The sequence below is a fragment of the Xyrauchen texanus genome, chromosome 34 (assembly GCF_025860055.1).
Source record: "Xyrauchen texanus isolate HMW12.3.18 chromosome 34, RBS_HiC_50CHRs, whole genome shotgun sequence".
In the NCBI taxonomy this organism is placed as follows: domain Eukaryota; kingdom Metazoa; phylum Chordata; class Actinopteri; order Cypriniformes; family Catostomidae; genus Xyrauchen; species Xyrauchen texanus.
In genome coordinates, this window is record NC_068309.1 from 12,308,372 (window position 1) to 12,334,967 (window position 26,596).

General features: G+C 41.4%; 1 protein-coding gene across 3 annotated transcripts; it reads left to right on the forward strand.

Annotated features, from left to right (window-relative positions):
- The first annotated feature begins 11,238 nt into the window (after nucleotides 1-11,238).
- Nucleotides 11,239-25,950, forward strand: LOC127627504 (macrophage mannose receptor 1-like). 3 transcript variants are annotated; one of them, XM_052103910.1, is made up of 7 exons: nucleotides 11,239-11,635; nucleotides 11,956-12,339; nucleotides 21,862-22,209; nucleotides 22,368-22,736; nucleotides 23,654-24,221; nucleotides 24,397-24,473; nucleotides 24,727-25,950. In XM_052103910.1, exons 1-5 carry the CDS (start codon nucleotides 11,611-11,613, stop codon nucleotides 24,070-24,072), a joined length of 1,545 nt encoding a protein of 514 aa, XP_051959870.1. In that variant the 5' UTR covers nucleotides 11,239-11,610; the 3' UTR covers nucleotides 24,073-24,221; nucleotides 24,397-24,473; nucleotides 24,727-25,950. The 3 variants fall into 3 exon arrangements, with proteins under 3 accessions (XP_051959870.1, XP_051959872.1, XP_051959871.1); XM_052103911.1 differs by lacking the exons at nucleotides 11,239-11,635; nucleotides 11,956-12,339 and adding exons at nucleotides 17,070-17,448; nucleotides 21,367-21,745; XM_052103912.1 differs by lacking the exons at nucleotides 21,862-22,209; nucleotides 22,368-22,736; nucleotides 23,654-24,221; nucleotides 24,397-24,473; nucleotides 24,727-25,950 and adding exons at nucleotides 12,459-12,803; nucleotides 12,880-13,253; nucleotides 17,068-17,448; nucleotides 21,367-21,619 and having other exon boundaries at nucleotides 11,255-11,635.
- Nucleotides 25,951-26,596: the final 646 nt, after the last annotated feature.

Genomic DNA, 26,596 nt, shown 5'->3' on the forward strand with positions numbered 1-26,596 from the left:
AGGTTGTGTGTGTGCCTGTGGAGGACTGTGGCATCATCGTCCCTTGTCTGTTTTGTCAAAGTGTGTTTACGTTTTGCCCTTCTGTATTTCAGGTTTCGCTGGCATGCTGATCATTATAACCTTCAGCTGTGAGCGACACCTGCTTCATGTTTGTTTCTCTCATTTAAACTCCTGAGTGTTTCATGTCTGATGTGGGATCATTGTTTCTGTTAGTACTTGCTGTCATGTGTGTGTTGACAGTGTTTCTGTTATTTGTCAGTGTGGATGCATTGCGTGTTACTCATCATGCAGATCGCTGTCGCCCTTGCCAGTGTCGCACCTGTCTGTTAGAGGAGGATTCCTCAGATCTGTGCCCACATGTCGGTGTGGTCCTGGTCAAGACAATCTCCTGAACTCCAAACTGAATGTCAGAATGGGAAAGAAAGGTGATTTAAGCAATTTTGAGCGTGGCATGGTTGTTGGTGCCAGACGGGCCGGTCTGAGTATTTCACAATCTGCTCAGTTACTGGGATTTTCACGCACAACCATTTCTTGGGTTTACAAAGAATGGTGTGAAAAGGGAAAAACATCCAGTATGCGGCAGTCCTGTGGGCGAAAATGCCTTGTTGATGCTAGAGGTCAGAGGAGAATGGGCCGACTGATTCAAGCTGATAGAAGAGCAACTTTGCCTGAAATAACCACTCGTTACAACCGAGGTATGCAGCAAAGCATTTGTGAAGCCACAACACGCACAACCTTGAGGCGGATGGGCTACAACAGCAGAAGACCCCACCGGGTACCACTCATCTCCACTACAAATAGGAAAAAGAGGCTACAATTTGCAAGAGCTCACCAAAATTGGACAGTTGAAGACTGGAAAAATGTTGCCTGGTCTGATGAGTCTCGATTTCTGTTGAGACATTCAGATGGTAGAGTCAGAATTTGGCGTAAACAGAATGAGAACATGGATCCATCATGCCTTGTTACCACTGTGCAGGCTGGTGGTGGTGGTGTAATGGTGTGGGGATGTTTTCTTGGCACACTTTAGGCCCCTTAGTGCCAATTGGGCATCGTTTAAATGCCACGGCCTACCTGAGCATTGTTTCTGACCATGTCCATCCCTTTATGGCCACCATGTACCCATCCTCTGATGGCTACTTCCAGCAGGATAATGCACCATGTCACAAAGCTCGAATCATTTCAAATTGGTTTCTTGAACATGACAATGAGTTCACTGTACTAAAATGGCCCCCACAGTCACCAGATCTCAACCCAATAGAGCATCTTTGGGATGTGGTGGAACGGGAGCTTCGTGCCCTGGATGTGCATCCCACAAATCTCCATCAACTGCAAGATGCTATCCTATCAATATGGGCCAACATTTCTAAAGAATGCTTTCAGCACCTTGTTGAATCAATGCCACGTAGAATTAAGGCAGTTCTGGAGGTGAAAGGGGGTCAAACACAGTATTAGTATGGTGTTCCTAATAATCCTTTAGGTGAGTGTATATGGAACAGGGAGTGATCAATCAGATCAGACTGTGCTTAGAGCAATTGTTCACCCAAAAATGAAAATGTGTTGATAATTAAAGGGATACTCCAGGATGTAGCATTAAGCTTTGTATCAGTAGAAAACCAGTAGTATTTTCGAATTACCCTGCTTCCCCCCCTCATATCCCCATGATATGAGAGAAAATTTCATTTTTAGTCTGGAAAAATCCTCCGATGACGCAAAAATCGTCATTTTAAGCGTCATCGGAGGATTTTTGGGACAGAGGCTTTAAACTACAGCCAGTATTAGTAGCTAGTTCCAGATGTTTTCACCACGCCCATATGAGGCGGGATCTTACTCATAGAATGTAAAGATAGTGTCAGCCATCTTTAAGCTAAGCTAACAGGCTCTTGCTCTGTAAAACTTTGTATAATAGTCTAATCACGATGGCGGAAGAAAGTTTTGAAGTAATGACAGATGGGGATTTCAAGATCTTTTGTGTGAATCGGATGCTCACGGCTACCTATACTGAGCCGCAATACAGCTGACTGAACAGTTGCGGGAGATGGAGGAACAAGAGGCGTCGAGCAGCTGCTGCAGCAGGGGAGCAAGACCTGCTTGGCGGTCAGGAGGAAGAGCCCGGCCAGACTCGAGCTGGGGCTGAACTGGTGGTGTCAGTGCTCTCGCTGTGCGCCTATGCAAACAGATAGAGAGTCCTATTGCTGTCGCGAAGTTTCAGCGATGCCATTTTCTTCTGCATGAGATCGCTGAATCTGCTGATGAAACTGCACCGCTAGCATGTGTAACTGAGCACCCAAGTTTTGCACCACACATGGACAGGGGGTCCTGGAAACTTATTTCAGGATCCCAAAGATAAATTGGAAACGCCAGCCAAAGCCTGCAGGGACAAATGGACGGCTTAGTGTAAAGTGAGTATTTGTTTTGTATTTATTTTTGTTACTAAGACGTAATGTACAGAGTTTGGACACCCGGCATAATCGTGGTTTGGGAGTGGCCTCGTAAGTGCGGCAAAGCAAGTGCATTCTGGGAGTTGTTGTCTTTCAGCCACATGAGTAAAAAATACATTTTTTGTCTTTTCTCAGTCTAGAATGCTTCAAATTCAAAAATAATTTCACATTTCTACTACATAAATGACCACTATTAAATACACATTCATCTTCCCACAGCTGGAGTATCCCTTTAACTCACCCTCAGGCCATCCAAGATGTATCTGAGGTTCTTTCTTCATCAAAACAGAATTGAAGATTTTTAGGATTTCATTTCAGGCCTCCTCCTTTAAACAATGCAAGTAAATGTACTACATTTTTTAATGTATATTTAGGGTGCATCAAAATAATCTGCACGTCTTATACTTTTTAACTAATGTTCGCTTCCATACATCTCTGTGACACACGCTCATAAGAGGGATGACATAAGCTTGTTGGTAAGGTTACACGTCACGTGGAGGAGAAGGCAGGAATCGCGTCATTGTTTACAAGAGGAGCAGTGCTGTACAAAAGATGAATTGTCTTTGCTGTAGATTTGTATTTGTATAAGTGTATAGTTCAAAATGGTCGTTTGGCATGTGTATCCTGGATGCTTCAACCTTCAGAAACCACAAAGAAAATACATGCTGGGAAAAATATAAACTTTTCATCGATTGCCTATACATGATCATGAGCAACTGAAGCTCTGGCTTATAAAACTGAACCTGGATATCAGTACACCCCTACATTCTCTCAAATATTGGAGGGTGCACAGTGAACATTTTACCCCTGAAAATTTCAGACCATCGAAAGAAAGAAAGGGTCGATATCTGAATTCATCGGCTGTGCCCGTGCTGTTTTTCCAGCAAACTCAGGAATGTGTGAAAACTTTCTCATTGTCACGCTCAGGATCTGCACCTCCCTCAGTGCTCCGCTCCTCATCACCCGATATCTAATTCTCCGCACCTGCATTCGCTCATCACTGCCGACATAAATAACTCTCCTTCATGCCACTTCACTGTCAAGTCTCACTCAAAGGACTCTAGTTTGTCTGCACTGCTCTCACTCAGTGTTTATTTACCTGTCTGTATTTGCTCTTGATCTTCATCAATATCTGTTTAGTGCTTACTCTGCTGTTTTGCTTGTTCCCTCTTCTTCAGTTTGTGGAGCTTCTTATTATTTGGAAATAATTGTGACTGTTTTGGTTTGTGAACGGTGTTTGGCCTGTGGTCTGTGCAAGTTTCTCTTGTAAACAATGACGCACTTCTTGCCTCCTCCTCCACATGCCGCGTGACCTTACCAATGTGTATACATCATCCCTCTCATGAGCATACGTCACAGAGATGTACGGAAGCGAATATTTGTAGTTAAAAAGTATATAAGTATTGTTTTGTTTTGAAAAATAATCAATCGTTTGCGTTCAGAAGAAATGTATTTGTCTACTGGAGTTGTGTGGATTATTTTGATGCACCCTAAATATGCATTTTGGACATTTACTTGTATTGTTTAAAGAAAGCCTGAAATGAAATCCTAAAAATTTTAAAGTCTGTTTTGATGAAGAAAGAAACATCTTGGATGGCCTGAGGGTGAGTAAATTATCAGCAAATTTTCATTTTGGGGTGAACTATTCCTTTAAGGCAACTGAATAAAGAAAAGGTAAATTCCTCCTCATTAAATTTATCTCTGTGAGATGGTCAATGGTACAGCAGCTGTGAAAAGATAAAATATTGTTATCTTGCGCATTGGTCATAACTCTTGCAAGACAAAGCAGCTTTTAAATAAGCTTGACAAACGCTGACACCTTGTTCCATTCAACTGCTCACGCCTACATTCTCCTATTGAAAATACAGACCCAGGTACTCGAAGAACAATGTAAAACCATCATTTAGTAAATAAAGATTTTAGAATTACTGGAAAGGAGAGGATTTACACTGAAATAAGATAATGAGCCTCTGCTTTCATTAAACATGAAGAAAAGAGAGTGTAAAGATGCCAAAGGAAATGAACAGTGATCGATCCAACAAAAACATAGACATAATCTATGTTAGACTATGAAAAAAAAGGGATTGACTGTTCCACATACTCTCAGACATAGCTGGAAAACATTAACTGCACTGTAGTTGATGCAATTAATTAGTTTTATTACCATAATGCACGATCTCCAAAGCAGCCATGGGAAGACAGCTAAAGTGGAACATGTGACATGATTGGACTGACAAAATGTATACATGTGAATAAAGACTTCTGTCAAGACATTCTTTTTTTTATACAAGCAATAATCATTTATCTATCAAAGGTACAAATACATTTTGGGAATTTCAAATAATCATTGAAAAACCCTCTTGGCTCAAAATCTTAGGGGACACGTGACCCCTCAATCTGAATGGGAATGATGCCCCTGTTCACACCAGAACACTATTATGGGGCCGAGGTATGACCCTTGTGCAGAATTCTAAAATGTTATATGGTTCACAGAACACCAGTATCGCTGCCATCTGTGTTTCGGCTTGATATGCTGGTTTGATTAGGTGCATATGAGGGAGATGACATTTATGATGTTATCGTTATTGTTTTTGAGTATTCAACAACTAAAAAACAATTGAAGAATGCGAAGAAGCTGCCTAAAACAGCCTGTAAATGTGCATTAACCAGTGTGTAAATTAATTACCTAAAATCTGACTAAAAGCAGAAAAGTATAAACCTTACTAAAGGAATCTACATATTCCATAATATGTGATCACACTGCAGTACAGCATAGCTTAAACAATTTTCATGTTTCTTAAAACAGCATTTTGAATTGAAGAGGGAAGTAACATATTCCCCCATATTTTTAAAGATTATTATTATTATTTATCTTTTTAAAAAGAACAGATTCATTATCCTCTGTAAAAGACAAAGGTTAACATTTTATAGGATTAACATTTTATTAATTTATTTTCACAGTGAAGACCACTGTGGCTCAAGGTCCTGCAGGGGGACCTCCTCGGTCCCCCCTGCAGGACCTTGAGCCATGCCAGGGCAAGATTTGCTGTATGGCCTCTGTCTACTTTTTCACAGCCGAGAACTGCTGGGCAAAGTCCTCAACGGTGTTGGCGAAAAGTCCAATCAGTGAGATGGGCATGTTGAGAAAGTGTACTTTGTCTGCGTCCCTCATCTTGACCAGATTCAGCCACAGGTGGCACTCCTAGACCACCAAGATGGACGTCGCCTGACCGTGTGCACGCGCCATGACCTTTGTCACCCAGAGGCCAGTCACCGAGTGCAGCTCCTGCAGCACATCAGGATTAGGAATACCCATGTAAGGGTGATCCACCTATTGGTCCAACGACGGTTTCCAACAGCGTGGATGAAGGTCTCCTGCGTGTTCTGTCTTTATCATGCGCGTTCAGTTTAAGTTATTTAATTCCAATTACATAACTATATTATTCATTTTAAGATCCTCGTTTATTTTATCTGACTCCAATTATAAAAGTTTCTAAGGATATATTAATATTCTAATCTTAGTTATTATTATTAACTTTGATTTAACATTGAATCATCATATTTAACTCTATTTTATATTGTACTCGTTCATTCGGATTCCTGTCGCTTAGAGAGTCTTGCGTCGGCCGTGAACGCGGATCTCACGGTCACAAATATGCCAGTTTTGGTCATTAAAACAGTAATTGACTAAATACTAATTAGATGGCTGCTCCTGCTTGCCCTTTTATCTACAAGTATTTTGTTTAGTCCCCTTAGATAGTAAACACTTAATTAGAGTAACATTATTTCTACCCAGAGGTCATGACCACTACATTTACAAAGATAGACCAACATACCCAAGCTAAAGTAGTTTTATATGATCTCTCTGAAAACAAGACTTAAAATCTTAATTCATTTTGTTTTTCAATTAAATTTATCTTGGTTTAAGTTTCAACTTGAAAACAATAATCAATTGCAGAGTAATAAAAAGATGTTTTGCAGTGCACACGCCCTTTGTCCAACTGGTTTGTTAATGTTTGGTCACATTCATAAAACATCCAATCTACATTTTGAACATTGCTGTACTACCACAAAAACATGGGTAATTAAAGTTATCTGACAGCTTTACTGAAGGTAAAGGTCAATGTAAAAATGAGTCCCACCCACATGTATCTGTTTTTTATAAGTACAAAGATAGTCATCCAAATAAAATAGAAACAGTCATGCAAGAGAAGATAATACCTGAAACCATCATAGTTACCCTGATGGAGGGAACGAGACGGTGTGTCGATGAGTTGACACTTGGGGTCACCCTTGGGAGCCCAGACATCTCTGATCTTTGAAAAAAGGCCAATGAGAATTGGCATGTGGAATTTGCATGCCACTCCCCTGGACATACAGGTATAAAAGTGCAGCTTGCAAACATGCAAGAAGCGGTTCCCTACACCTCAGGGAGTGGCTAACTGCTCAGAATTTTAAGGACTGGCTGGCCCAGCCATTGTCTCATCTCTATTGTTCTCTCCAAAAAAAGGAACAAATTCGTTCAGCTGGGGGCCATATTAGGTCCACGTTGGGGGGGGGGAGGGACTTCTAAGTGGAATACAACACGGTCTTACCGGGTCGGAGCGGAAGCACGTCGTGCGGAGTGGCACCAGGGTAGGTCCTACCCAAGGAGGGGAGGAGTTACTACAAACACGGTGACAAAGGACAGATTGCCCTCTGCCCAAGGAAGACGCGGTTTACCAGCGGGAAACCATTTTGTGGAATATACATCACACGGGGTTACCTAAGGAGACAACCACTTACCTCAGTATGGGGGTCTAAGTGATGCACATACTGGGGCGGTGACCAGCCTCTCTGAAGACTCATCATCCGCTGGGCTAAGTATGAAGAACGTCCAGGATTCACACTTTTTTGTGAATGCAACTGGGAAAGAAGCGCATGTCTTCACCTCAAGGAAGTGATACACCTGGCCAGCTGACCCGAACTTACCTGTTTGTGTCAACTGATAACACAAGGGACGAAACTGGCTCAACCCTGAGGTTATAGAACCTCACAAAGGTGTTAGGTGTTGCCCAGCATGCAGCTCTACAGATGTCTGCTAGAGAGACGCTGTGGGACAATGCCCAAGAAGCCACTACGCCCTTGGTAGAGAGGGCTCACAGGCCAACAGGGGGTGGCACATGCTGGGCATGGTATGCTATAGTAATGGCTCCTGGGGTATATGGCATCCTCCATGGTGGCCGCGGCTGGGGTTGATGCATATGAGACCACTTCAGCACTGTCTCCAGACTTGAGTCCCGAGACAAGCATGGCTCCGTGGCAGGCACAGTGTGAAAGTCACCACCGCCTGCCGCCAAACCTTCAAACCCTGGACAGACCTCTGCTTTCTACGGGCAGGAGTACCCTTGCAGCAGGTTTCCCGACACGTCCTGGGTTGGGGTGCTGTGTGCAATGGACACGCAGCCGCAGGCCGTTGGAACCGGGCCCCGCTGCGATTGCACATCAACTGCCTAGAGCTGCTGGCTGTTTTCTTTGCCCTGAGGAAGTTTCTCCCGTTAATTTGAGACAAACATTTCCTAGTCAGGTCAGACAGCACCACAGTGGTAGCCTACACAAATCGCCATGGCGGAGTACGCTCCCTCCACATGTCACAGCTCGCCCGTCGTCTCCTCCTTTGGAGCCAGCAGCGACTCAAGTCACTGCGCGCCACTCACATCCCCGGCAACCTCAATGTGATAGCGGACGCACTGTCATGACAACGCTTGCCCAGCGGAGAGTGGAGGCTCCACCCCCAGTCGGTCCAGCTGATCTGGGACCGGTTCGGCAAGGACCAGTTAGACCAGTTTGCCTCCCAAGAAACCTCCCACTGCCCGCTCTGGTATGCCCTGACAGAGTCTCCCCTCGGGGCAGACGCTTTGGCACACAGCTGGCCCGCGGGGCTGCGCAAGTACACATTCCTCCCATTGAGCCTTCTTGCACAGGTGCTGTGCAAGGTCAGGGAGGATGAAGAGCAAGTCATTTTGGTGGCCCCCTATTGGCCCACCAGGACTTGGTTCTCGGACCTCACGCTCCTCGCAACAGCCCCTCCCTGGCAAATTTCCCTGAGGAAGGACCTCCTTTCTCAGGGACAGGGCATGCTCTGGCACCCGCACCCAGACCTCTGGAACCTCCACATCTGGCCCTTGGACGGGATGCGGAAGATCTAGCCGGTCTACCATCGACCGTCATAGATACCATCAACCAAGCCAGAGCCCCCTCCACCAGGCATCTTTACGACCTAAAGTGGCGCTTGTTCGTAAATTGGTGTTCTTCCCGGGCTGAAGACCCACAGAGGTGCGCGGTTAGGTCAGTGCGCGTGTTTCTACAGGAGAGGCTGGAGAGGAGGCTGTCCCCCTCCACCCTCAAGGTGTATGTCTCTCGATTTTCCTCACGGGCATCCAGAGACCCCCCTTCGAGCCGCTAGACTCAGCTGGACTCAGGGCCCTTTCTCTCAAAACGGCCCTGCTGATCGCGCTCACCTCCATCAAGAGGGTCGGGGACCTGCAAGCATTCTCTGTCAGCGACACTTGCCTGGAGTTCGGTCCGGCAGACACATACGTGATCCTAAGACCGCGACCGGGCTACGTGCCCAAGATTCCTGCCACACCCTTCAGGGATCAGGTGGTGAACCTGCAAGCGCTGCCCCGGGAAGAGGCAGACTCAGCTGTGTCCGGTACGTGCTTTGCGTATCTATCTGGACCGCACGCAGAGCTCTAGACGTTCTGAGCAGCTCTTTGTCTGCTTAGGGGACAGCAGAAAGGGAATGCTGTCTCCAAACAGAGGCTCGCCCACTGGGTTGTCGACGTCATTTCACTGGCTTATCACACCCAGGCCATGCCCCCCCCCCTTGCGGGTCCGAGCTCACTCAACCAGGAGTGTTGCGTCCTCATGGGCACTGGCCAGGGGCACCTCCCTAGCAGACATCTGCAGAGCAGCAGGGTGGGCAACACCTAACACTTTCGCGAGATTCTTCCGAGTTGAGTCAGCATCGTCCCATTTTCTCTCAGGTCCGAGCCCGTAGAACTCGGTAACACGCTGACGATCTGGCCGGGTGAATCGCTTGCCCCTGGCGTCCTTTCCCTCAGCCGAGGTAAAATAGTGCGCCTTTGTTCCCAGGAGACCCCATCTTCGGATCCCTGGTTGATTCCTCCCTAGCCCTTTTGGGTCCGCAGTTCAGCGGAGGAACTCGCCGACCCAAGCCAATATGGGTACTCAATCTACCCTGTACTGGAATAGGTGCTCCACAGGTTAAGGCCTCCTGTTCGGACTCCCCCTGTGTGTAATTCAGCGGTAATGTCCCCTCACGAGCGGACTCCCGTGTCTCCCTTAGGCAGTTCCAGCTGCCTCGGTCGCCGTGCTGTAAGCTTCCCCCCTCTACGAGGCTGGATCTACCACCACGCCAACTTTCCCATATAGGTCCTAAGCGGCCATGTGATGTATTCGCCACTCTTTGCCTCCCCTGCAGGGTAGGTGTGGTCTCCGCAGGGTCTTCTCCCCCCGAAAGAATAGGAAACGGGGTAAGACCCCATTCCCTTAATGCATGTAAGGGCCCCGGCCGTAGTTGCTCTATGCCAGAAACATAGAGAGAAAAGAGGCCCAGCCAGGCTTGGCCCGTTCCCAGGTTGGCAAGCATCAACTTGTTCACCTCTCCAGGGTAACCAGAAGGATTCTGATGGCTTAATGGGACATTGGGGAAGGGTACGTGCAGCCTGATACAGCTGGTCGCCTTTGCATGTAAGAATACCTGCCCGCTCCTATATCAGCAGTTCACGTACACGGCTCAGCGCATGGCACGTTTAAAGGTGACCCCTAGTGTCGCTTCTCTGACACAACGTGGAGAGAGCGACAGAAGGGGAACTGCACTCGTCGTGCAGAAGGAGAGAATGCCTCTGGAAATGGGCTGTATATCCAGCAGTAGTATTCAGCTCGCTGATAGAAGAATGGTAGGTGTTCGGGGCTCTCAAGAGCGACCCCTAGTGTCACTACATTGACACAACGTCGAGTGAGTGACATAAGGGAAACATTGTGATATTAATAATACTTAAAAAATGTATATACATCATTATATTAATACTTAATGAAAACATCTCAATGACTTTTGCAGTTTAATTGAATATATTACAACATGCTGATATAGATGATATAGCCTATACAATGTACATAGATCAGACAATATTCTAGATAGTACTATTGTAATACAAAATAGATAGGCCTACTTATTTAGATTGAGATGGGGAAAGTTGGCAAACAGCTTACAACAATTACAGTAATTGATCTATAAAAATAATAGTAATTTTAATGTAAAAACATTAGAAACTGTTAACTGGTTTAAATCTTACCATATATGGCAAAACATTATATTTTAAAAAACAATGCCTGTAATTTTAATGTAAAAACTGTATTTCTTTTTTTTTTTTTCAACAAGTAAAACGTATTGATGACCTTATAGTTAAATATGTATTAATTTTCTAAGACATTAAAGGCATTAAATATGGTAAAAAAAAATATAACCTGACATTCCTAAAAGTCTTTGCATTTCTGATGGCATTTGATTATGTTTTATTTAAATAAGTATATTTCTTCTCATTTTTGTCTTTAGTTATTTACATTGTGGTGTTTGTTTTCTTTCTGAGCTATAATTGTTTTTCTTACCCCATTGTCAGGTAGTTCTTTTAAGCATAAACCTCTGTAGTTTTAAGTAGATTTATCTCATAACAAGACTTAAAATCTTAATTCATTTTGTTTTTCCAAGTAAATTTATCTTGGTTTAAGGACGTTTCATCTTGAAAACAATAAACAATTGCAGAGTAATAAAAATATGTTTTGCAGTGCAAACCCACTTTGTCCAACTGGTTTGTTAATGTTTGGTCACACCCAAACTACATTTTGAACATTGCTGTACTACCACAAAAACATGGGTAATTAAAGTGTGATCTGACAGCTTTACTGAAAGTAAAAGTCAATGTAAAAATTAGTCCCACCTACATGTAGCTGGTTTCTTTAAGTACAAAGACAGTCATCCAAATGAAATAGAAACTGTCATGCAAGAGAAGATAATACCGAAAACCTTGAGTTTTGCAACCAACCCATCACCCCTATTAAACTTATTTTTATTTTTAAACAGGCCTAACATTAATTTTCTTCCACAGCCATGATTCAGCTGATTCTATTCTCAGGTTGGTCAAAATGTATTCCTTTTTTATTATATATATATATATATTTACATATGTCACTATATTGTGTGGTTTGTTTTTCTGTGGTTTAGCTTTAAAAACAGGGACTTACAGCTGTTGCTAAACTGAATTTGATGGCAGCAAGACAGCATTTTCATATTAAATTCATAAAATATTTAAGCCTGCTTTTGGTAGGCTTTATTCTAGCTTCATTAAGAGGTAAACTTGGATAGAAATCATTGTGTGTTCTATGCTGATATCATGTTTGGTTTAGCATTAAAATATTAAAACAACATTATTTTCTTTAATTGTGCCTTAAACAGGGTTTATCACCCTCACCTTCTGCATCCCTCATCAGTATATTTTTGTCAATGAATCCAAGACTTGGACAGAAGCTCAGAGATACTGTAGGGATAAATATACTGATCTGGTCACCACTGAAAATGAACAACAGACAATCCAGTTAATCGACACAGTGAATGATAATTCAATTAACCTTGCCTGGATTGGACTCTATGATGATCTGAACAGTTGGAAATGGACTTTAGAGGACAGTAATTTCTTCAAGGTGGGAGAGAAAGAGTTCAGGAACTGGTATAACCCAGGGCCAGGGAATTATGGAGGCCAAAGTCTTTGTATGTATTTTGGTGGAGGGACATGGCAAGCCACAAGCTGTAGCAGTGTGATGTTTTTTATATGCTTTGATGGTAAGTTGTTATGTTGATAAATGCAAGTACTCAACTATCATAAGGAAAACAAGCACCTATAATTCTTGCTATTTTAAAATAGTTAATTGTTTTCTTAATTTTGGATTACTATGTTTCAGGAAGAGAAAATGCCAGTGATAGTTATGTTTTGGTTTTCGAATACAAAAACTGGACCGAGGCTCAGAGTTACTGCAGACAGCATCACACAGATCTTGTCAGCATCAGGAATGAGAATGAAAACCAGAAGATCCAATCTTTGTTCACCTACGCTTACTCTGCATGGATTGGTCTGTACAGAACCAGATCTTGGTCAGATCAGAGCAACTCTTCATTCAGTAACTGGAGGCCAGATCAGCCAGATAATGCTGGAAACAATGAAAACTGCACTGCAGTGTCATTTAGAGACACTGGGGAATGGACAGATGAAAACTGCAATTATGCACTACCATTTATATGTTACAGTGGTGAGTAAATGTCTGGTTAATGGCCAAAATGTATCTAAAACATTAAAATACTCAAATTTGACTCCTTTCTCTACAGTGACATCTGTAGTATCTTCTCGCCAGTTTAACTTTGTGTCTGAGTCTAAGACCTGGGCTGAAGCGCAGAGATACTGCAGAGAGAATTACACCGATCTGGCCACCATTGACAACATGGATGAAATGAACAGGCTGATAAACACAGTTAATGGGATTTACAATGACTCAGCCTGGATTGGACTGTATGATGATGTGAATAGCTGGAGATGGTCATTGGAAGACAATGATTTCTATCAGGAAGGAGAGAGATTTCAGAAACTGGTATCATGAACCAAACAACTATGGTGGGATGGAAATGTGTGTTTATATGTATTACTGATGGGACCTGGTTTGATACATCATGTGACTTGAGAATTTCATTTGTTTGCTATGATGGTAAGGAGATTTTAGTTGTTTGAAAATCTTTCTTATATGGTATGAAACAAGCTGCTTCAGTGAAATGAATTATCTGCTATAATGCACTCAAATATTTATTTTAAGATTTATACGTTTCATAACAAAATGTAATCAAATTAAATTGAGTAATCTTTAATATAAATATCTTAAGTTTTAGTAATATATCGTTGTTAAACATTAACACAATTCAATTCAACACAATCTCCAGTGTCTAAGAAAAATCTACACCCTTGATTAGAACACAAGAGGGAGTGTGTCCCTTAACTTTTTTCCCTCCCGTTCTGTTGTTGACAACGTGGAAATGTTAAAAAAAATAAAAAAAAATAAAAGAATTGCGTAATTTTCTGTCTCCTGTTCGTTTCCATTCAACCGTTATTTTACAGATAATATAGTTTGCGTGATGACGTCATTCTAAAAAAATACTTTGATTAATTTAGTGCAAAATAAAAGTGTTCATCTCCACTATGCTGTTTGTTGTGAGAACAATTATAATGTAAATTCTGTCATGTGACACTACATTTTTTTCCATCAATGCCATTTTTCTTGACAAAAGCTACTTTCCAAACTAGGTTTATGTGACATTTGACGTGTTGAAATAGGATTTATGAACTAAAGTTAAAATGAAAAATATTATGTAAATTCTTGTGAAATTCTATCAACAATTTGTGTGAACATCAGATTTATTTCAATTTTTTTTGGCAAAAATCCTTGATGGAAACGTAATTAATGCTGCTTTCATGTACTGAATTTGTGTCACTAATTAATCATCGAGTCATCAACAAATCAATTAAAAATTTTATAAATCAATGGATAAATAAAAAATACATTACACAGTCAATTATCTCAATAGAAAAATCCACTGACAATTTGATGATTAAAAAAAAAAACATGATGCAATTGATAAACTATTTTTAATATGTATCACAAAGCAGGCAGCTCTTGCCCGTTAAGGGAAGTGGGCATCCGCATACTCAACTACCTCAACAACTAGCTGATTTTAGCACACTCTCGAGAGTTCTTTCTTTATTTCTTTCTTTATTATTTCACCCACACATAAATTCAAGACAAATGGCACAAACCAATTAGCACATATAGTCATGTGTGAATCAGGTCTCCCAGAGAAGCTATCCAAAGCTTATAATAGGGAGCCTGAGACATATTAAAATAATACATTACAAACAAATACTTAAACTAAACACCAGTCACATAACAAGGATATCATACAAAAATACACAATACAACATAAGACACACAAAAAGTAGATCAGGACAATGCTTTTAAGATCAACTGTAGTCTAGGTAGGCTACTGGCAAGGTTATAGATATAAACGTAAAAGTTCCTTTTTTAGTTGCTGTGTGCACACAGGGATTTGGTGCTCAGGCACCTCAGCCGTCTAGGGCTTAGGGTCAACTGGGAAAAGAGCACGCTCTGCCCGGTTCAGAGCATCTCTTTTCTCGGCATGGAGTTAGACTCTGTCTCAATGATAGCGTGCCTCACAAGCAAGCACGTGAAATCGGTGCTGATCTGCCTGAAGTCATTCCCCTACAGCAAGTGTCCAGATGTGTCGTGGTCACCACAGATGCCTCCAAATTGGGCTGTGGCGCCGTGTGCAACGGGCACACAGCTGCCCAGCTGCTGGTTCCTGGTCAGGACCAATGCTCAGCGGAGAGTGGAGACTCCACCCTCAGGTGGTCCTGCTGATTTGGAGTCGATTCGGCAAGGTAGACCTGTTCACTTCACGAGAATCCTCCCACTGCCAGCTCTGGTCTTCCCTGAAGGGAGTCCCCCTCTGGACAGATGCGCTGGCATACAACTGGCCCCCGGGCTGCGCAAAAACGCATTCCCTTGGTGAGCCTTCTTGCACAGACCTGCGCAAAGTAAGGGAGGACGAGGAACAAGTCACCCTCGTGGCCCCATACTGGCCCACCCAGACTTGGTTCTCAGACCTCACACTCCTCACGACAGCACCTACCTGGCAGATTCCTCTGAGGAAGGACCATCTTTCTCAGGGATGGGGCACAATCTGGCAACCGTGCCCAGACCTCTGGAACCTCCACATCTGGACCTTGGACGGGACGTGGAAGATCTAAATAGGCCCTGCCTGCCCCCTTGCGGGATTGTGGCTTCCTCGTGGGCGCTGGCCAATTGTACCTCTCTAACAGACATATGCAGAGCAGCGTGCTGGGCAACACCCAATACCTTCGTGAGATTGTACAATCTCCGGGTTGAGCCGGTTGGGTTCCGTGTTCTTTCAGGTATGAACAGGTAGAGTTCGGTATTACGGGACAGCTGGCTGGGTGTCTCGCTTGCGTATAGTGCCTTTTCCCTCCCCTGAGGTGAAAATGTGTGCTTTCACCCCAGTTCACAAGGTTGTGGACCCTGAATGTCCTTCCTCCCTAGCCCTATGGTTCACAAACTCGGCGGAGGATTTTGCAGCCAGCCCCACTACGGGGTCTAATATGCCCTGTTGTGGGATTGGTGCTCCACAGGTACTGATTACTCTGGTAACCCCTGTGATGTATATTCCGTGGTATGGTCTCCCCGTGGTATGGTCTCCCTTGGGCAGAGCTCTCTCTGTGTTTGTAGAGTCCTCCCCCCCTTCGTGGAGGGATCTACCAACGCGCCTCTTCCATGTGCGGCTGCTGAGCCCATGTGTTGTATTGCCACATGTTGACCACCCCTTTTGGGCAGTTCCCCTGCAATTCTTCGATGCATATGGTAGGATTAGATGGCCCCAGCCGAATGTAATACTCTGTGGAGAGAAAACATATTGAGAAAATGCCACGGCTGGCACGGCCTGCTCCCATGCTAGTTACGTCGCTTCCTCCCCTCAGGAATGTGGGGAACTACATGATGTCTTTTGGGGTGTTAGGGGAGGTTACATGCTGTCTGATGCACCTGCTAATATGCACCCAGCAGCTAGCTTGCACCTGCATCAGCAGTTCACAAAACATGGTTCAGATGTTGTGCCATTTTTCTATAGGGACCCCTAGTGCCACCACATCGACACAATGTCGAGTGAATGACAGAAGGGGAACGTCATGGTTACTGTTGTAACCTCCTTCCCTGATGGAGAGCAACAATGTACTAGCCGCTGAAATGGCCGGACCTTGTCTCGGCTTCTTGTTCACAACGTCTTGTTCCCTCCATCAGGGAACGGAGGTTACGACAGTAACCATGACGTTTAACACAATCTTATAATCATTATTTATTTTCTCAAAACGTCCAAGACAGTAACTTAATTTAATGTTCCACTATATTTTAAGAGTTTGGGGATGAACTTTATCACTGTATGCTGGTGGAATCTCCAAACTGCAAATGCAGGAACTGAATTTGGACTTTGCGCTGAGTTAAGAGGTGGTATTGAAACGTGTGGTGCAATGACTAAATTCTTAAGAAAATAGCAAATTGCACTTTGCGCCACTTCATTTACATAAAATAAACCCACATTTTGTGCGCCTATACCCACAGAAGCGCAAATATTCTGCTTGTACAAAAATTGTGCTTAGAAAGTGCTCTAATATAAATTGGAAAAACGTTGCGCACGGTCGTAGCGCGAAGTGATGCGCATTGCGCTCTCATGAAAATAGAGCCCTTAATCTGTAATTCAGTCAAATCAAATCATTAGTGAAATACTTACATTTCAGATTTAATTGAGAACGTGCATGCACATTAGCTGGACCAGCCTGAAAAATAACAGACAAGAGTTAACTTAAATAGACTTTAGTAAATAATGAAAAAATTATAATTTTTGGTTAAACTATTACTTTAATATTGCAATAATGTCTTTCAGGAAGAGAGAGTGCAACTGAAAGCTATGTTGTTGTTTACCAATACAAAAACTGGACAGAAGCTCAAATTTACTGCAGAGAGCATCACACAGATCTTGCCAATGTGAGAAATCTCACAGAGAATCAGAGGATCCTTGAAAGCACATATGGCAATATAATTGTCTGGATCGGCCTGTACAGAAACAGGATTTGGTCTAACAATCAGATTTCCAGTTACCAGAACTGGAGACCATTTATTCCTTCTTCAGTAGAGCAACCAGATAATGGAGCATATGTTGATGGCGGATGGAGTTATCAGCATTGTACTGCAGTTTCATTCAGATATTCAGGCCGGTGGACTGATGAAAACTGCTTTTCCAGCTTGCCTTTCTTCTGCTATAGCAGTGAGTTGATTTTTCATTTTGTCACTCTCTATATTGGACCCTGTTACATGACAGGAATGTTCAGTACTTTTTTGCATTCCTGTTTAACATAAAACACAAATGTGTTTAATTTAGGTTAAACTTAAAGGAATATTTCACTCAAAAATGAAAATTTATAATTTACTCACCCCCCAGGCCATCCAAGATGTATCTGAATTTCTTTCTTTATCAAATCAAATCACTTTATTGTCACACTAACATGTACACAAGTGCAAAAGTAGGTGAAAGCCTTGTGTGCAGTTCTGAGCAACATAGCAGTCATGACAGTGACGAGACATATACCAATTACAATAAACAACATATTTACACAACACAATTTACATATCTAATGTACACATACTTACAAAACACAACATAATATACAATGTACAGTAAACAATACACACAATATAGAATACACATACAATAAAAATAAAAAATAAGAGTATATAAAATATATATATGCAGTAGTTGTATTGAGGGGAATATATTTGACAGTCCAGTGTGAAATAATAAGATGAAGATTAAGAAGATTAGTAAAGTGCAGTGCTGATTGTTGATCGTGAGAGATCAAGTGTTCAAAAGTCTGATTGCTTGGGGGAAGAAGCTGTCATGTAGTTGGCGGGTACGGGTCCTGATGCTGCAATACCGCCTGCCTGATGATAGCAGTGAGAGCAGCCCATGACTTGGGTGGCTGGAGTCTCTGATGATCCTTCAAGCTTTTTTCACACACCGCCTGTTATATATGTCCTGGAGGGAGGGAAGCTCACCTCCGATGATGTGTCTGGCAGTTCGCAACACCCTTTGCAGGGCTTTGTGGTTTTGGGCGGTGCTATTGCCGTACCAGGCAGTGATGCAGCCAGTCAGGATGCTCTCTACAGTGCTGGTGTAGAAGCGTGTGAGGATGTAGTGGTTCATTCCAACCACATCCAACCACATCCATCAAATCAGAATTTAAGATTTTTAGGATTTAATTTCAGGTCTCCTCCTCTAAACAATGAAAGTGAATGTATTTTTTTGAATGTCCAAAATGCTTATTTAGGGTGCATCAAAATAATCCACACAACTCCAGTCGACAAAGAAAGTTCTTCTGAACCCAAATGATTAATAATTTTTAGAAACAAAACAATACTTATATACTTTTTAACTACAAATGTTAACTTCCATACATTGTGCGCTCATGAGAGGGATGATGTAAACTCATTGGTAAGGTCACATGTCACGTTGAGGAGGAGGCAGGAAGCGAGTCATTGTTTAAAAGAGAAGGAGCGCTGTACAAAAGTTTAATTGTATTTGCTGTAGATTTGTAAATGTGTATTATTAAAAATGGTCGTTTGGTGTATGTATCCAGGATGCTTCATCCTTCAACCAAAGAATATGCATGCCTGGAGATATATAAACTTTTCATTGGTTGCCTATACATAATCATGAGCGACTGAAGCTCTGGCTTATCGTGCTGAACCTGGATATCAGTACACCCCTACATTCTCTCAAATATTGGAGGGTGTGCAGTGAATATTTTACCCCTGAGGATTTCAGACCATTGAAAGGTTGATAGCAAGAATTAATTGGCTGTGCCAATTGTACTCAGGTGTGTATTAAAACCTTGTCATATAGCCTATATATTTCTATATAGTAGCTACAGTAACAAACAAAATATGATACTTACTCTACTGATAGGATGCCATTGGGTTCTTTTGGCCTCGGACGGTGCTTCCAGTTTATTCGTGGCAAATTGGAAAAACACCTCTAAAACGTTGGGGCTCAGTAATGGTGGAAAAGTATTATGTTCGGTAATGTGGCTAGGACTAGGAATGTTCTCACTGGCTGCCTTGTTAATTGTTACCAACGTTGGGATTACTATGGTCCAATCGTGGCAGCACAGGCTCTCTGACTCTGTTCCCATTGGTTGGCATTTACTACATATGCACCACCATGTCTCCATAGATCTTTGCCTCCTACTTGTGGTTGTGCCATTGCAGACGCCTCTTCCATCTCCCTCAGTTCCTCATCTGTGTAGTTTGCTGCAAATAGGTAGGGTTGGGCAAAAAATCTCCATCTCCTCTTCCCTTCTAAAATCGAAATCCTCCGACATCACGTTTGAAATTGCTTTGGACTGTTTCGGTTTGTGAACGGTGCTTGGTCTGTGGTATGTGCATGTTTCTCTTGTAAACAATGACAAGCTTTTTGCCTAATAGCGCAATCGTTTCGGATTTTTTGGAAAAACATTTTTTTTATTTGTCGACTGAAGTCATATGAAATATTTTGATGCACACTATATATGCATTTTGGACAGTCAAAAAATGGAGTACATTCACTTGCATTGTTTAAAGGAGGAGGCCTTAAATTAAATCTTAAAAATCATCACGGTTACTTTTGTAACCTCCTTTCCTTGAGGGAAGTAACGAGATATTGTGTCGAATGAAGTGACACAAGGGGTCTTCCTCTGGAGCCTTGCGTACCTCTGAACTTGAGAAAAGGCCAATGAGATATTTGCAGACAGAATTTGCATGTCCCGCCCCCGGATATACGGGTATAAAGGGAAGCGTGCGTGCGTCTGTCATTCAGGTTTTTGCACTTAGGAGCCGAGAATAAGGCACCGACACTGGGGCAGAGAGCTGGGCCTGGGTTGAGGCAAAGCTACCTGTTGTTTAGCCGCAGGGGGACACCCTCTGCGGGCAGGTGGGGCGCGCTGGTTTGGCAGATGCTGCGGCATGTTGGAGATCGACGGTGTTGCTGAAGAGGCCAGCCGGGTCTTCCTTAATCCCATGGGAAGGAACGATGCGGGGGCGGCTGAAGTGGCATTCACCTTGAGGAAGGAGAGCAGCGACCGCAAAGCTGCCATGGTCATGTTCTCGCAGTGAGGGCATGAACCATCCACAACGTGATCGCTGCCCAGGCACACGAGGCAGCGTCTTTGGCCGTCGGTCTTGGAGAGATATCTACCGCATCAAGGAACTACACAGCGGCGGAAGGGCATCTTGAAAAAGACACGTCCTGAAAAGGACGTTCAACACCTGTCATTGTATTGCTCTTTTATGAGTGAAAACTCAAACTCTTTTAGAGAAAACAAACTCTTTTAGGAGGGGAAAACACTCTTTTAGCCAGTGAAAGCGCTGTCGAAGTGCCAAGGGGCATGGACTGCACAGCGTGCAGAGAGAGAGAACGCCAGATGGAAACACGCCGTAAGATCCAACAGCAATTCTTCTTGCCAGTAGAGGTGTGTGGAACAGTGGTGAACTCAGCTTGCTGTTGCACAACCGCTCGGCTCCGAAGAAATAATCTTACTGACAGACGCATGCCCGCCCGCTTCCCTTCATACCCATATGTCTGGGGGCCGGACATGCAATTTCTGTCTACAAATTTCTCATTGGCCTTTCCTCAAGTTCAGAGGTACGCGAGGCTTCCAAGGAAGATCCCTTGTGTCACTTCATTCGACACAACGTTGAGGGAGGGACAGAAGGGGAACTTAAATTCTGTTTTGATGAAGAAAGAAACTCAGATACATCTTGGATGGCCTGAGGGCATTAACTGGTGCAAATTGCTGAATAGTCATGACAACTGATTTGTAAACATGGTTCATGTGTTGTGATATTATGCCATAATATTTTTAGATTACAAGTTTCTCACCAAAACATCTTACATTATTCTAATTACAAATAACATGAGGATGGGCTCATTTATAAAAAATAACTAATTTAGTTTTTCATTATCTACCACACAATGGCTGTTGATGTGTAAACTTGGGAAGTCACATACAAATGTACTGAGTTGTGATGTCTCTCAAGGGTTTTGAATTACCTGTTTTTGCAGGTTAGTTTAAATGCTTTTGATTGTTACAGTGTCTCTCATTGTACATTACACTTTTCTATTTCACAAAATTACATTTGCAATTTACAGGAACATGCTCTGGAACATCATGTAGCCCTCGTCAGTTTCACTTTGTGTCTGAGTCTAAAACCTGGTTTGAAGCTCAGAGATACTGCAGAGAGAATTACACTGATCTGGCCACCATTGACAACATGGATGAAATGAACAGGTTCATTAAAATGGTACGTGGGACTTACTTTGGCTCAGCTTGGTTTGGACTCTATGATGATCTGAACAGCTGGAGATGGTCTTTGGAAAACACAGAGTTAGGAAGAGTTTTTAAAAGCTGGTATGTTGAACTACCAAGGAACTCAGGTGGACAGAGACTATGTGCGTATGTTTCATATTACCAGGGAATATGGAGTGAAATATGCTTGCTCCACTACACTTCCTTTTGTCTGCTATGATGGTGAGAACTGCTCTCAGACTTTCAAAAAACTAAACAGAACATCATATTTAGAAACACCTACTGTAGATATACCACTTTTCTCAAAGAGTTCACATCACATATTTTTTTCCCCACAGGAAGAGAAAATGCCAGTGCTAATTATGTTATGATTAATGAGTACAAAAACTGGACTGAGGCTCAGAGTTACTGCAGAGAGCATCACACAGACCTTATCAGCATCAGGAATGAAATTGAAAACCAGAAGATCAACTCATTATTACATATTTATGGATACTATGGTTGGATTGGTCTGTACAGAACCAGATCTTGGTCAGATCAGAGCAACTCTTCATTCAGTAACTGGAAGACAGGACAGCCAGATAACACTGGAGACAGAGAATACTGCACTGCAGTGTCATTTAGTGACTCTGGACAGTGGACAGATGAAAACTGCAATAATGCTTTACCATTTATTTGCTACAGTAGTGAGTACATATCCACCTGAAAATTATGTAACACATATGCTACTTATTAACCACAAATAAATATATTTCTAAATCATTAAATAGAAAGCTGCCTTTAGGCAAATACCAAGAGGAATATCTGTATATATAATATGCATTCTATTTTCCCATACTGACAGCATTAACATCTTCTCGCCAATATCACTTTGTGTCTGAGTATAAGACATGGGCTGAAGCTCAGAGATACTGCAGCGAGAATCACACTGATCTGGCCACCATTGATAACATGGATGAAATGAACAGGCTGATAAACACAGTTAATGGGATTTACAATGACTCAGCCTGGATTGGACTGTATGACGATGTGAATAGCTGGAGATGGTCATTGGAAGACAATGATTTCTATCAGGAAGGAGAGAGAGATTTCAGGAATTGGTATCATGAACCAAACAACGCAGGGGGAAAAGAGTTTTGTGTTTCCATGGATAAGGATGGAAACTGGTTTGATGTTCAATGTGAAAATATGTTAACATTCATTTGCTATGATGGTAAGACACTACAGATGAAAATATATAGTTCTTTAATCATACTGATTGAGCTTCTGAATGTAATATTTGTAAAACAAAAAAATGCACATCAAGGCCTCAATGTGTTTCCTCACAGTTTGACGTACATAATAGGAGTCAAACAATCTATCAAATGTATTTGATTTAGTTGCCATCACTGTTGCACAACATTGCACAACAATTTATTACTGGTCTACATCAAATTAAATAATAAACTGGCAAGTTAAGGGGTTTTCCCAAATTAATCTGTGGTAGTTTAAAAGGACATTTTTTGGTCATTACCATAGAAAGACCAAAGTGTACAACTTGGAAACATTTTTTGCTGTAAGGAAGCTGATAGAAAGTTATTTATATTCGACATATATGGTCCTTTAATATCCTGTCCTTTCTGTTAATTTGTGGTAGGCTTGGTAAGGAAAGCATCACTATTTCTGTTGTTCATTTTTTGGTAAGGAATTTGAACAAACCATTAATCCTAAATATTCATCTAGAGATATTAATGATACTTCATATCATATGGCTTGTTAAGATGAGTTGTGCTATATTGTTTAGACAACCAGGCTTACAATTTCCTCCTAGAAGATGCTTAAACAAATACAATTCCATAGACATACTCTGAAAGAAGGCATAGAGACCAGAATTGAATTGGGGGGTGGGTTCTTTTGACTTGGGCCAACACGCAACCATCAAAAACATCTTATCATCTGCATGACAACACCTTGGCAACTATCCACAACACACTAGCAATATGGTAGCAACTTTTGCATGTGCAAATATCATCTCACTTCTCACAAAATCTACTTCAAATTACTGTATTTATGAATTTGGAAACTGGGTGGAAAGATATAGTAATGGATACATTGACAGATTAAAAACTATGATGTTGTGTTTTATTATAGGTAGACAAAACATTTCTCAGAGGTATATTTTGGTACCTCAATATAAGACCTGGACTGAAGCTCAGAGCTACTGCAGAGAGATGTACACAGACCTGGCCAGTGCAAGAAATGAAACAGAGCATCAGTACATACTAAGCATATATACAAATTATTATTATTATTATGGTAATGTATGGATTGGTCTGCACAGAAACTTTTTGTGGTCAGATCAGAGCATCTTTTCATTCACATATTGGCTGCAAGGGACTCAAAGTGATAGTCCACAACCAGATAATGGTATATACACCCAAGCACAAACTGGTTCTCAACACTGCACAGCTGTGTCTTTACAAAGTTTTGGCCAGTGGACAGATGAGCACTGCTTTGACAGTTTGCCTTTCTTCTGTTACAGTGGTAAGCTAATCCACATTGTAAATTGAAATACATTAAAAGAACAATCACAAAGTTGTTACACAAAGCCTGTATTGTAAATATAGCTACACTGTTTGCTTATGCTAGCTCTGTGTTCTGTTTGTTTTTTGGTGAACATGATGACAAATACTTTGACCCTCCTTTTCAGATGTGTATGGTAAGTTTTGTGCTTATATGTTTCTGCTTTTGAAACACAAAATGGGAGTTAATCAACCCATTAGATACAACACATTCCATATTGTCTTATTTTAGTATAGGCTACATATCATTGTAAACTTTGTACCAATACAGTACAGACAGTTTTTTGTTGTTTTGTTTTTTATTTTGCCTAGTGATGGGACTGAGAGTGGAACTTACAAGTGCAGAAAATTTGTCTAAGACTCAGATTGAAGAGCAGGTGATAATACAAGTAGGTAAAAAAAGGAACACTCTCAGTAATGTAGCAACCTAATTTGAATATTTAATTCATAAATGGTTTGATAATTGTATTATTAAAGTGCTCAAAACTACTTATAGCTTGCTGTATGAGCTTTAGAATAATATTTTCAAACAAAAAGAGCACTGGAGATCAACAGTGCAAAAAAAAGAATGAAAAGAAAACATGATTAAATAATATGACCGAATAACACAATGGCACATGAAATATTTAATATATTTTTCAGTTACAAGAAGAGCTGATCAGACTAGGAGTTCCCAGCAACGTGACCATGCATTTGAGAAACTATCGTAAGACCAGTCCCTGAGAGAGGAGAATGGTGGTCTTTCATTTTCCGTATACTTAGGCAAATACACATTGAATTTGTACTTCAAGTTTTTGATATTTGAGTAATCTCAGTTGTGAAAATTGTCATTAACATAATATGTTTTATGGTATGTTGGGCCTGTTCTTTCCACATTTTATTGATGTAACTGAATATAAAATAGCATGCCATGTACAGCAGAACACAGATAGTTTGTATTGAATGTCTGGGAGTGGGAATAACTGCGTGGAGCAGTAGCTTGATCATTGAAAATATTTTAGGCTAATTGTAATATCAAGGCACTTTCTTTTATAAATTGTATTTAAACTGTGGGACATTAGAGAGTATTGTTAGTGTTTAACTAAAATAAGTGGCTTCTCTTTTTTGGGCCATGTTGATTCCTTCTTGTGGATTATAATAAAACCCTGGACATGCATCATAACCCATGTTCTGCATAACATTTTTGTATGTTTTGGTCAAGAAAGATATAAGAGCAATCAAATAAAGGTAAAACATTTTTAATTTTAAGACCTACGTTTAACAAGGTAACACACTTTTTAGTAGTGATCCAACCGGTTTGTTTGTTTGCATTAGGCATTAGTTAGCAAATAGTGTTTACATTGTAAGCATTTTTGTTTAATTATAAGTGCTTTTGGAGCATCCAAAGAAGCTTAAAGTACCCTAATTGCAAGACAACTATTTGCAAGGAAACAAAATTGCTCCTGAACACAGTTTTGGATCATATCACTTAAAATGTATTCTTCTAGATCAATTTGCCTGGGCTATCTTCATCTATTTCACTTACAGATTTTATTGTTTTATTATTTTCTATATGCAAAACAGATTTTACATTTTATCTGTTAAATAAAGTTGAAATGAGCTATGCATCTAAAGCTGAAACTCAGACTAGTAATTTTAAACGATCAGTGCCGGTCCTGCCCCATTTAGCACCCTAGGTGAGACCCTCTAGTCATCCCCGCCTCCAAAGCCTGATAAAAATGATCAAGTAGTCAGTTTGTTTTGTTTGCTGCATACCGGTAATAGCTTTTTCTTTCTTCAGAAGAAACGTCTGAAATGGTTATACTTTTTGCATAGAACAGTTTATAATTAACTTGTGAAATACAGGACAAATTATGTTAGAGACCAGCAATTTTTAAAAAGGACCAGCTTGTAATTTCAAAAGTAGAACATTTGGCTTCCAAAAAAAGAGAAAAACTTTTTTTAAAACCGTTCAAAAAAAAGTAGCAATTTCCCCAGACCACAAAACAAACACTATTGTGATGCAAGAGCCATCTTATAAGAACAATTGTAGTCATGTACCCAAAAGTGCCCAATAATGTCTATAAAATAACAAAATAATGGAAAATTAAGGAATTGTGCAAACCAATACAAACAGTTTTTTTCAAACAACAGCTTTAAAAATAATGCCTAAAGTACCACATCCTAATAATAGGCTTGGGATCGATACCTTTTTCACAAATCGATAATCGGAAGTCCCGATGATTATCAATATATCAGGATCTTGGGGGGCTGCTCATTGCATAATATTTTTTGTCTTTTCAAACAGTGTAGCAGCAAGGTAAATTAAAGGGGGTTGCGCAATGGACGCATCTAGCAGATGACATTACGCATTCGAAAATGCTCAGTGCCACGGAGCTCAACTCGTATATTGTGCCATTAAATTAGACCCAAATTATTATAAAAGGACATAGATTATTTACTCTAGCCATCATTGGATGATATATTGTTTATACTGTATGTATCTTTCATAGAGCCTACACAATGTATTTTC

Excerpts from the sequence above, each read along its gene's own strand:
- LOC127627504 (XM_052103910.1), top strand. The coding sequence starts at position 11,611 with ATGATTCAGCTGATTCTATTCTCAG. Across the intron at positions 12,340-21,861 it reads GTTTTTTATATGCTTTGATG|GAAGAGAAAATGCCAGTGCT; the intron begins GTAAGTTGTTAT and ends TTTTCCCCACAG. Across the intron at positions 22,210-22,367 it reads ACCATTTATTTGCTACAGTA|CATTAACATCTTCTCGCCAA; the intron begins GTGAGTACATAT and ends CCATACTGACAG.